The sequence below is a fragment of the Argentina silus genome, assembly GCF_951799395.1.
Source record: "Argentina silus genome assembly, chromosome: 5".
In the NCBI taxonomy this organism is placed as follows: domain Eukaryota; kingdom Metazoa; phylum Chordata; class Actinopteri; order Argentiniformes; family Argentinidae; genus Argentina; species Argentina silus.
In genome coordinates, this window is record NC_139659.1 from 2969126 (window position 1) to 2981625 (window position 12500).

The following is a 12500-nucleotide window of genomic DNA, read 5'->3' on the forward strand; positions in this document are numbered from 1 at the left end:
GCGCGGGCAGAGCTGGAGAGATGAGATTAGGAGGGAAATACTCAGCCTTTTTCTGCAAATTCTTCCCATTGCAGTTTATTTTTTTCACCACGTCTAAAGGGAAATCTGGGCTATATAAAAACAGGCAAAACGGAAAGAACGAAGCGAAAGAGAGGGAGGGAGAGAGAGAGAGAGAGAGAAAGGGGGGAGAGTGTGGAGGAGGTGGAGGAGGAGGAGAAAGGTTATGTAAACCAGTCCCAGTGATGCCAGAAGAGAAGTGTGTGTGCTCGGTGGATTTAACAGGATTGACATGAAAAGAGGAAAGTTGATCCTGAAAAGTGTTTTTGTTGTGTATGAACAGGACAGCGTGTACTGGCTTTTATGATCAGATCAGAAGAGCTTTTGAGAAGACTAGTTGGGATACAAGCAAGTGAGCACACAGACACAGACACAGACACATACACACACACACACACACACACAGACAGACACACACACACACACACACACAGACAGACACACACACACACAGACAGATACACACACACGCACGCACGCACATATGCACGGACACACACACACACACACACACACACACACACACACACACACACAATGGTAGTTTATCTGGATCAAGCCTCGCTAGTTTTCATCTGTGTTGGCTGCAGCTGGATCCTTCTATGTTGGTGAATCATATGTCCAATGATAAAAACACCCTTTGTATGTGTCAATACTATATACAGTATATTTATACATCCACAATGTGTGTGTGTGTGTGTGTGTGTGTGTGTGTGTGTGTGTGTGTGTGTGTGTGTGTGTGTGTGTGTGTGTGTGTGCAGTCGTTCTACTACCCTCCAGATGCTGGGCTGCCACTAGGTGGTCCCGGCTCCTCCAGGTTCCTCAGGTTGGAGGTCCACTACCACAACCCGCTCATCATCTCAGGTACACACACACACACACACACACACACACACACACACACACACACACACACACACATACACACACCCTCCCCCATATCCCCCACTCTCTCCCCCCCTCCCTCCCCCTCCCTCCTCCTCTCTCCCCCCTCCTTCCCCCTCCCTCCTCCTCCTCTCTCCCCCCCCTCCTCCTCTCTCTCCCTCCTCCTCCCTCCTCCTCCTCTCTCCCCCTCCCTCCTCCTCTCTCTCCCTCCTCCTCTCTCCCTCCCCCTCCCCCTCCCTCCTCCTCCTCTCTCCCCCCTCCTCCCCCCTCAGTCATCCTACCCTGTGTTGAGTGCAGGCCGGAGGGACACCTCGGGGGTGCGTCTGTACTACACGCCCAGCCTGAGGAGGTTTGACGCAGGCATCATGGAGCTGGGCCTGGTCTACACGCCCGTCATGGCCGTCCCGCCCAGAGAACATCACTTCACACTCACTGGATACTGCACGGCCAAGTGTACACAGACGGTTAGCAACAACAACAACAACAACAACAACATCATTATTATTATTATTATAGCCTATCATCTAGTATATAATGTGGCATATCTATCCATCCATCTATCCATCCATCCATCCATCCATCCATCCATCTATCTATCTCTATCCATCCATCCATCCATCCATCCATCCATCTATCCATCCATCCATCCATCTATCTATCTATCTCTATCCATCCATCCATCCATCCATCCATCCATCCATCCATCCATCCATCTATCTATCTCTATCCATCCATCCATCCATCTATATATATATAGAGAGAGAATTTGTCATCGTCCTCAAAATGATAATGAGATGATAAGCACATAATATCATATGTGACAAGTCTTCCAATGCATTATGACTGCAGGCCTATGAAATGACACAATACCTGTTGGCTTTAAGTGAAGTGTTTTGAGTTGTGTTCCATTATTCAGTGTCTCGCCTTGAGTGTGTATTCCTTATTCCTTTTAATACTTCAAGTGAAGTGTCACCAACAAACGACTTACTTGAACTACATACTGAGGCTCTGGGAGAGATGAGAGTGACCTGACATGTAACAGTCTGTGATTCCTCCTCCTCCTCCTCCTCCTCCTCCTCCTCCTCCAGGCCTTTCCCCCGGGGGGGATCCACATCTTTGCGTCCCAGCTGCACACTCACCTGGCGGGGAGGGGGGTGAGGACGGTCCTGGTGAGGGGAGGGAGGGAGGTGGAGGTGGTGCAGGAGGACAAGCACTTCAGCACCCATTATCAGGTAACACACAACAACAACAACAACAACAACAACAACAACAACAACAACACTGACATCTTGTTTTGAGTCTTCCTGTGTGCATGCTAGTACTGTGGCACTACCAACACCTATATTAGCATTAGCATTCGATACCATTCCACATTGCATTCCATGCATTACAATGAGTCCGTCCTCCGATTTCTACCTCCGCCAGCCTCCCCTGATTTGACTGGAAACGGTGGTGGAATGCTCTCACCTCCTTCAGCTGAACGCACTCATTTCAAGTCTCTGGCTCTGGATGAGACCAGATATACAGTTTTTTTAGTCTGCTAAATGTAATGAAACGTAACAAAACAGTCCAGAAACACACCTCTGCAGATCGTTTCAGCCGCACGTCAGCCTGGTCTCTCCAGTCAGTGGTCTGCGAGCTAGCTGCGCGTAGCCGTAGCAACGCAGCTGGAGAAAAATGAAGCATCACCATTCATGCGTTTTTGGTGAATAAACCCATGGCACTCTAGAATGCCGACCAGTCGGGCAACTTTATTCACCCTCGGCACTAAATGAGTTAAGCGCTCCAGGGTGGTGTGAGCTCGGACACACGGACATCTGTCTGGGCCGCTTGCCTGACGCCCCCAGCTGGTGTCAGGTGAGGCAGCCTGGTCTGTACCAACAACTGTATCTCTCATCTTCAGATTCACTCGCTCATCCAGACACACGTTTGGGAGACACACAAAAAAAAAGACAAGGAATGTGTGTGTGTGTGTGTGTGTGTGTGTGTGTGTGTGTTGTGTGATGTCGTTTTTAGTGCTGGAGTCTAATAGAGATTGCTTGCTGTTTCACTGTTTCTCCCTGGCAGACAATAAGGATGCTACTGAAGATGGTGACTGTGTTGCCTGTAAGTATGCCCGTTTATATCTCCTCTACGGTAAGAACCGCCTCAGGAGTCAGAACTTGTTACGGTACGGGAATGGGGACAGTTCCTCAAATGAAGGAATGTTACAGCCGTCATGCCGATGGCACAGCCTATGGCAGAGGAGACAAAAACAAACACAAGCGCAGATATATGCTCACTTTATTAGGAACACCTGTACACCTTCTCATGGTGGAGGAACACCTGTACACCTTCTCATGGTGGAGGAACACCTGTACACCTTCTTATGGTGGAGGAACTCCTGTACACCTTCTCATGGTGGAGGTGGTGGAACACCTGTACACCTTCTCATGGTGGAGGTGGTGTAATGGTGTGGGGAATGTTTTCTTGGCACACTTTGGGCACGTTAATACCAATCAATCATCGCTTGAATACCACAGCCTATTTGAGTATTGTTGCTGACCATGTGCTTCCCTTCATGGCCACAATTTACCCATCTTCTAATGGCTACTTCCAGCATGATAATGCACCATGTCACAAAGCAAAAGTCTTAAAAGTCGTCTCAAACTGGTTTCATGAACATGACAATGAGTTCAGTGTTCTTCAGTGGTCTTCCCAGTCACCGGATCTGAATCCCATAGAACGCCTTTGGGATGTGGTAGAACGGGAGAAGACAGCTTGAAAGTGCACTCTGAAACATCTGTAGGAATTGCGTGATGCAATCCTGTCATCATGGACCAGAATCTCAAAGATCTTTCCAACATCTTGTGGAATCAATACCACAAAGAACTGAGGCTGTTTGGAGAGCAAAGGGAGGCCCTACCCAGTATTAGTACAGTGTTCCACATAAAGTGCTCGTTGAGTGTATGTATGTATGTATGGAACATTCTGTCTCTGCATCTGCTCCCCAACAGAATGTTGCCTGTTTCAAAAAGAAAACTCTACAGAATATTCTGTAAATTGTTGTCACTCATTATTCTTTTTGTTAACTCAAATGACTGGAAAACATCTGCTCAGCATCTCCTGATATGTGTGTGTGTGTGTGTGTGTGTGTGTGTGTGTGTGTGTGTGTGTCCATAGGGTGATGTCCTCTTGACTAAGTGCACATATAACACTGAGGACAGGACCCAGGCTACAGTGGTGAGTATGTATTCATGACAGGTGCAACCATGCAAGGGGGCACATGTGTTACTAGCACACACACTGACACCCCTGCCCCAACCCACACACACACACACACACACACGCACACACACACACGCACGCACGCACGCACGCACGCACGCACGCACGCACGCACGCACACACACACACACACACACACACACACACACACACACACACACACACACACACACACACCCAAACACCCCCACACACACATCAGGGGATGCTTCATCAGGGCATATCCTCTACCGCAGGCTGGGGTTCAGAGAGGGTTCACAGAGTGGCCTGTACCTCTCCTCTAAGCCAGGGAGAGGAACAGAGAGGACTGATGAGAGTGATGTGGAGGGCAGAGGGAGAGCCAGTCTGCTGATGTGGCTCTGTACTACCTGAGCAGGCTGTTCTCCAGGGCTACTGGGGGGGAAATGGGGGGGCGCGGGTGGTCAACTGGAGCTCACCTTCTCTTCATGTTGCTCCAGGGGGGCTTCGGCATCATGGAGGAGATGTGTGTGAACTACGTACACTACTACCCCCGCACTCAGCTGGAGTTGTGCAAGAGCAACGTGGACCCAGGGTACCTGCAGAAGTACTTTAGCTTCATTAATAGGTTGGTAGCACACACGTGCAGACACACACAGATGCAGACACGCACGCACACACGCGCAGACACACACAGACGCAGACACACACACGCACTCACACAGAGACACACACACACACACGCACGCACACACAGACACAGACGCACACAGACACACACACACAGACACAGACACACACAGACACACACACGTCATCTTAGAGAGAAATAAGTTATATAATGCATGTGTATTGCAGTCACCACCACCATACCATGAGACAGACTAAGCCTCTTAGTGCTGATCCGTACTGTATCTCATTCAGCAGATGACTCAACTAAACACACAGCAGAAGACATACACAACACTGAACACCAACTCATGAACATCCACTTCCTCCCTTTGTCAGTGTCACTCTTTAACAACAGATCAACTCTCTGCCTCATACCCTCGTATTTACACTGTACACTACAAGGCACTGTCTATGTGGAAGAAAACGGTGATTGGTGATTCTGCCTCTCTCTCTCTCTCCCTGTCCCCCTCTCTGTCTTTCTGCCCCCCTACTCTCTCTCCCTCTCTCTGTCTCCCTCTCCCTCTCTCTCCTCTCTGTCTCTCTCTCTCTCTGTCCCCTTTCTCTCTCTCTCTCTCTCTCTCTGTCCCCCTACTCTCCCTCCTTCTCTCTCTATCTGTCCCCCTACTATAACGCACCATGTCACAAAGCAAAAGTCTTAAAAGTCGTCTCAAAACTGGTTTCATGAACATGACAATGAGTTCAGTGTTCTTCAGTGGCCTTCCCAGTCACCGGATCTGAATCCAATAGAACACCTTTGGGATGTGGTAGAACGGGAGATTCACAGCTTGAAAGTGCACTCTGAAAAATCGGTAGGAATTGCGTGATGCAATCCTGTCATCATGGACCGGAATCTCAAAGGAATGTTTCCAACATCTTGTGGAATCAATGCCACGAAGAACTGAGGCTGTTTGGAGAGCAAAGGGAGGCCCTACCCAGTATTAGTACAGTGTTCCACATAAAGTGCTCGTTGAGTGTATGTATGTATGTATGGAACATTCTGTCTCTGCATCTGCTCCCCAACAGAATGTTGCCTGTTTCAAATAACTCTCTCCAGAATATTCTGTAAATTGTTGTCACTCATGATTCTTTTTCTTACCTCAAATGACTGGAAAACATCTGCTCAGCATCTCCTGATATATGTGTGTGTGTGTCCCAACCCCCCTCTCTCTACCCCCCCCCCCCCCAGGTTCCAGGGAGGTGAGGCCTGCAGCTGTGGTCAGACCAGTGTAACAGACCAGTTCTACGGTATGACCTGGGACTCCTTCAGCGGAGAGGTGCTGGACTCCCTGTACAACACGTCTTCCCCGTGAGTACAGCAGCCCATCCATCCATATATCCATATATCCATCCACCCATCCATCCATCCATCCATCCATCCATCCATCCATCCATCCATCCATCCATCCATCCATCCATCCATCCATCCACCCACCCACCCACCCACCCACCCACCCACTCACCCACCCACCCACCCACCCACCCACCCACCCACACACACACACACACACACACACACACACACACACACACACACACACACACACACACACACACACACACACACACACACACACACACATACCTGATGTTCTTGACCGTAACTGTGTTTCTTTGGCAGGGGGAATGGGAGAGACAGGAGCTTCCTGTTGTCACTTCTGAGCTCAAGAGACCCCGCTACCCGTGTGAGGGGGGGCGACTACCGGGCGCTCAGAGCAGCGAGCCCACCCTGGTGCAACCTGAAGGGGGGTTCTGATGCCCTGGTATCCACATCCCCACAACCACCCTCTCCCCTGCCCAGTATCAACCCCCCTCCCCTGCCTGGGTATCAACCACCCTCCCCTGCCTGGGTATCAACCACCCTCTCCCCTGCCTGGGTATCAACCACCCTCCCCTGCCTGGGTATCAACCACCCTCTCCTGTCCTGGGTATCAACCACCCTCCCCTGCCTGGGTATCAACCACCCTCCCCTGCCTGGGTATCAACCACCCTCCCCTGCCTGGGTATCAACCACCCTCTCCTGTCCTGGGTATCAACCACCCTCCCCTGCCTGGGTATCAACCACCCTCTCCTGTCCTGGGTATCAACCACCCTCTCCCCTGCCTGGGTATCAACCACCCTCTCCTGTCCTGGGTATCAACCACCCTCTCCCCTGTCTTGGGTATCAACCACCCTCTCCTGTCCTGGGTATCAACCACCCTCTCCCCTGCCTGGGTATCAACCACCCTCTCCCCTGCCTGGGTATCAACCACCCTCTCCTGTCCTGGGTATCAACCACCCTCTCCCCTGCCTGGGTATCAACCACCCTCTCCTGTCCTGGGTATCAACCACCCTCTCCCCTGCCTGGGTATCAACCACCCTCCCCTGTCCTGGGTATCAACCACCCTCTCCTGTCCTGGGTATCAACCACCCTGCCCTGCCTGGGTATCAACCACCCTCTCCCCTGTCCTGGGTATCAACCACCCTCCCCTGTCCTGGGTATCAACCACCCTCTCCCCTGTCCTGGGTATCAACCACCCTCTCCCCTGTCCTGGGTATCAACCACCCTCTCCCCTGTCCTGGGTATCAACCACCCTCTCCCCTGCCTGGGTATCAACCACCCTCCCCTGTCCTGGGTATCAACCACGTGACATCACCATACCACACAGTATATAGAAATAACAGAACTCCAACTCCAAAATCATTCATCAGACATTTATTTATCCATGATGTTTTTGGAAACATTGTCACATTGTGAGGAAACTGGATGAATATGAAATAAAGTTAGTTGTTTTTTTACTTTACATATATATCCTACTACTGGTCATATAAACAAAACACACTCAATTCTTTCAAGTTGTTGAGAACAATAATTGAAATTAATGATATATTAAAACTATTATTGTCAAGAAAACTCAATTCCTCATGTTTCTGAGCTGGTTCTTGAAGTCGCTCAATGAATAATTGACGTGGTAATTACCTTGCAAGAAGGAACAGTGACAGAATGAATACATGGCCCTGCATGCACACGCAAACACTGCTGACTGGATTCACAAGTTCATCAAGGACAGACAATATGGTCAGTACAGGCAGAGCACCCATCTATTTTACACAATAATTCACATTGTTCGAGAGAGAATCTGTTAAAAATGAATTGTGTTAAAAGTAAATCAATAAAATTGCAAGGAATTACCTGTGAAGAAGTGAAATGTCTTTTGGTTTGAAACCAATGATATAAAGTATTGCTGACACATAATCTCATTCATGATTGAATGAGATTATGTGTCAGCATAAGTCAAGAATCACTTCTAAATGTCAAGAATCACTTCTAAATGTACCATTATCATACAAACACATCTTAACTCATATAATGCCGTGGGTGAATAAAGTCGCCCAAAATGGTCAACATTCTAGAGTGTCAATGGTGCATTTATTCTCAGAAAATGCATGAATTATGATGCTTGATTTTGTAGCCAATCAAAGTATTGTTGCTAGGTAAACACCACATAAAGGTATGGAGGTGGTGAGCTTATCTGAATTCTTTGGCAGTTAGTGAGTTAAGCTCTGATATGAACATTGAGCGCAACATTACATCACAACATTGAATTATATTAACATGCTTACCAAAAGTAGAACCGAAGACATGATTGTTCTAGCTTAGTTACAATTTTGGTTGAAAATGTTAGAAGCGCTAAGAACAATTAAAAACTTTATAAAAGTCTCTGAATTCAAAAAGCAAGGCAAAACATTTCCACATGTATCCTGTGTTAGCCTCTGTCAATCACTTGGCAGAAATGGACGCCATTTGCTATTTCACAATCACAGAGATGGCTTAAGACTTCCAGAAAAGAGTTCACAAGCTCCTGGGCCTGATCTGTCTTTCATATGGGCACTTAGTCACGTAAATACCACGTTACTTAGTCACCTAAACGCCACGTTTATCATCATACAACATGCTATGGTCAAGTGAAGAGGCCAATCAACATGGACCCCAAATAAGATACTCCAACTCAACAACCAATGGGAAGGGTAGGGGGACATATAAAAACAGGCACATCGTCCAATCACACCTTGATGTTTACACCTGCGCCTTGTGAACGTTGTGGTACTCCTCAGGGTAAATGCCCTTCACACGCTCGTTTTTCGGGTCAAAAGGTGACTTCAGGTGAGCCTTGGCCTTGTACACCACCCCCATCCTCTCCAGAGTGAACTCTCCACTCCTGATGAAGTCAGCACTCACCTGAGAGAGAGGGAGAGAGGGAGGGGGGAGGGGGGAGGGGGGGTGGAGGGATGGGGGGTGGAGAGAGAGAGGGGGAGAGGGGGAGGGAGAGACGGGGGGTGGAGGGGGGGGAGAGGGGGATGGAGAGAGGGGGGGGGGAGAGATAGACAGAGAGAGAGAGCGAGAGGGAGACAGAGAAAAGACAGATAAACCCACAGCTTTAGAGAGAAAGTAGCCAGAGGAGTTTTAATCCATCTGTGGAGCAGACAGCTCAGGCAACAGTGATCACTCCTAATGAAGTTAAGGCATTTACGTTGATATGTGACCCCGGTGTCTCTCAACCGAAGCACTATTCCAGATTGGATATTTGATCGTTTTTTCTATTCCTTTAATGAAACCTCAAAAAGATGTCTTGAGACGGAATGGGGAGGAGTTACCGGAGCACCAGGTCATTCACGTCTCAATGTCACAGCGCTGCGCACCAGAGAGTCCCCTCTCCTCCCCCTGGCTCTGTCCCTCTCCTCCCCCTGGCTCTGTCCCTCTCCTCCCCCTGGCTCTGTCCCTCTCCTCCCCCTGGCTCTGTCCATCCATCCACTCACTCACTCATCCATCCATCCTGGCCCTGGCCGCGGATAGACAAAGACCCTTCAGCTCAGCCCAACCTCTGCCGCTAACTCTACCCAGACAACGCCCATTCAGCCCAGCCCCTTACTCTACCCAGCCCAGCCCCTAAACCTACCCAGCCCCTAACCCTACCCAGCCCCAGTCCCTAAACCTACCCAGCCCCTAACCCTACCCAGCCCCAGCCCCTAAACCTACCCAGCCCCTAACCCTACCCAGCCCCAGCCCCTAACTCTACCCAGCCCCAGCCCCTAACCCTACCCAGCCCCAGCCCCTAACTCTACCCAGCCCCAGCCCCTAACTCTACCCAGCCCCAGCCCCTAACCCTACCCAGCCCCAGCCCCTAACCCTACCCAGCCCAGCCCCTAACCCTACCCAGCCCCAGCCCCTAACCCTACCCAGCCCCAGCCCCTAACCCTACCCAGCCCAGCCCCTAACCCTACCCAGCCCCTAACCCTACCCAGCCCCAGCCCCTAACCCTACCCAGCCCCAGCCCCTAACCCATACCCAAACAGCCAGGCTGAGGAACTCAACTAACCCCACAGGCCCGGGAGTGAATAGAGAAGACATAATTCGTAGTATTAAATCGACTCGTTCTCAGTCTCCATTGTGCTTCCAGTACGGGCTGTAATTGATTAGCTCCGCTTAAAGCCAGTGAACTAACGTAGCCTAAAGCCACGCTCTTCATTAACTTCTACGCTGCGCTGCCCTACTTCCCTTTCTCACAGTGTATCATCATCACTCCATCTTTCGTCTTCGTTGCCTGACTCCCTCTTCCCTCTCCACTTTTCGCTGACTTCCACCCCCCTGTCTCTCCCTCTCCCTCTCCATCTCTCTCTCCTTCCCCGTCTCTCTCTCTCCATCTCTCTCTCTTGCCACCTCCCTCCCTCTCTCTTCTTTCTTCCCTCTCCCTCTCTCTCCTCCACCTCCCTCCCTCTCTCTGCCTTTCACTCTCCTCCACCTCCCTCCCTCTCTCTTCCTCCCTCTCTCTCTCTCTCTCCCTCTCTCCCTCCCTCTCTCTCTCCCTCCCTCCCTCCCTCTCTCTCCCCCTCCCTCTCTCCCTCCCTCTCTCCCTCTCTCTCTCTCTCTCTCCCTCTCTCCCTCCCTCCCTCCCTCCCTCTCTCTCTCCCTCTCCCTCCCTCCCTCTCTCCCTCTCTCCCTCCCTCCCCCTCTCAACTGAGCAGTGAAGCAGGTCCATATGAAGGCTCTCTGATCCAGCAGCAACAGCAGCAGAGTAAATGGGGGTTTGGAGCCATGACGTTGATGTGATGGTCTTGACTCGGCCTGACCTCGGTAACAGCGTAGGAGGGCCTGTGTGTGTGTGTGTGTGTGTGTGTGTGTGTGTGTGTGTGTGTGTGTGTGTGTGTGTGTGTGTGTGTGTGTGTGTGTGTGTGTGAGTGCGTACAGGTCTTGGCAGGCAGATCACATTGGCTCTCCTCTGCTCCTGCTGTACTGTAGCTACAGAGCCGGGGGGAGGAGGGGAGGAGGGGAGGAGGGGAGGAGGGGAGGAGGGGAGGGGAGGGTTGAGTGAGGCACCACATATCTCCAGGTCCCCAACCCCACCTGTCTCACTAGATATATCCCTCTGTCGCTTATCGTTAGGGCACCTATCCCCTCCCATCACGTCAGCCGCCCCCAAACGTAGCATAGCTTAGCATAGCTTAGCATAGCATAGCGGGCTACAGTGCGGCTGAGTCAGAACCTGCTAGGCCGGGCCAAGAGCTGGTTGGAAGTGGCAGCCCGGTTTACCCCCAAGGACCTTGTTAAATCACAACCACTTGAATGGAAGCACGCAAGACACTAACATTGTTCTGGTACTGGGGAGAACACACAGGTTGAGTCAACGCTGTTTACAGTGTGAAACGTGATGAAATGCAACTGCAAGACAAGGGAGGCTGGTGGAGGCTTAGATCGGAGGACGGGCTCCTTTTAATGCACGTTGTGTTTGATACCATTCCTCACTCCCTTCCATGCACTACAAGGAGCCCCGTCCTCCGATTTCTGCCTCCACCGGCCTCCCCTTGCTGCACGCTCATTGAAACTCTATGCTTGTAGATTAATGTCATTGTTCACTTCTCCTAGATACCTGGTGATCATGTTTGATTGAATAATTATTCTGTGGAGCCTCAGAAACACATACAGTATGCAATGTCTAGGCTTTAACATGTGCACACTCTGCATTCTCAAACTTCACATTTTATGCGGATATATAATTCAAGACTAATTGGAGTCAGATTCTTGGCCTTAACAACCTTGTCACAGCACCGTAACGCCGTCGGCTAGGGAAAACAGCAAGACCCGAGGGCAAGAATCTCCCTTGAGCCTTCGTCACCCATCTGAATAAAATGTGAAATTCTCGGTAGGTAAAAAAATAAAATAATGCACAAGTTGCTTATTAGCAGTGGAGGCAATCTGCTCCACACAGGCGATGATGATCATAAGAGCCAGCCTCCGGTTTGTTGCCTTTACGTCGGCCTACGGAGAGGATGCGTCTCTGTGGGCTGTGGAGGTGTCGAGCCTGGGGACAGATGACTCATGTCTGATAACATGAGAGGCTGGAGCTTAGCTCCATATCAGAATGCTGGGCTTTAGAAGAGGGCTCACACACACACACACACACACAGACACACACACACACACACACACACACACGCTCGTACACAGACACACAGGCACACACACACACACACACACACACACACACACACACACACACACACACACACACACAGGCTCGCAAAGGCACACACACACACACACACACACACACACACACACACACAGGCTCGCAAAGGCACACACACACACACACACACACACACACACACACACACAGCAATGAAGC

General features: G+C 50.4%; 2 protein-coding genes across 4 annotated transcripts in view; one reads left to right on the forward strand and one right to left on the reverse strand.

Annotated features, from left to right (window-relative positions):
- Positions 1–6592, forward strand: part of dbh (dopamine beta-hydroxylase (dopamine beta-monooxygenase)) — a gene marked incomplete at both ends in the record, with an annotated part of 13212 nt that extends 6620 nt beyond the window's left edge. Inside the window, 8 exons of the mRNA XM_083669966.1 lie at positions 819–921; positions 1240–1406; positions 2031–2174; positions 3010–3048; positions 4105–4164; positions 4668–4795; positions 6026–6146; positions 6458–6592. Coding sequence (XP_083526092.1) covers positions 819–921; positions 1240–1406; positions 2031–2174; positions 3010–3048; positions 4105–4164; positions 4668–4795; positions 6026–6146; positions 6458–6592 — 897 coding nt within the window. The remainder of the gene's footprint in view (positions 1–818; positions 922–1239; positions 1407–2030; positions 2175–3009; positions 3049–4104; positions 4165–4667; positions 4796–6025; positions 6147–6457) is intronic.
- A 924-nt stretch (positions 6593–7516) lies between these two features.
- Positions 7517–12500, reverse strand: part of sardh (sarcosine dehydrogenase) — a 53717-nt gene continuing 48733 nt past the window's right edge. For all 3 annotated transcript variants that reach the window (XM_083669525.1, XM_083669524.1, XM_083669523.1), the window contains exon 21: positions 7517–9055. In XM_083669525.1, the coding sequence (XP_083525651.1) occupies positions 8894–9055 (162 nt within the window). In that variant the 3' untranslated portion in view covers positions 7517–8893. The remainder of the gene's footprint in view (positions 9056–12500) is intronic.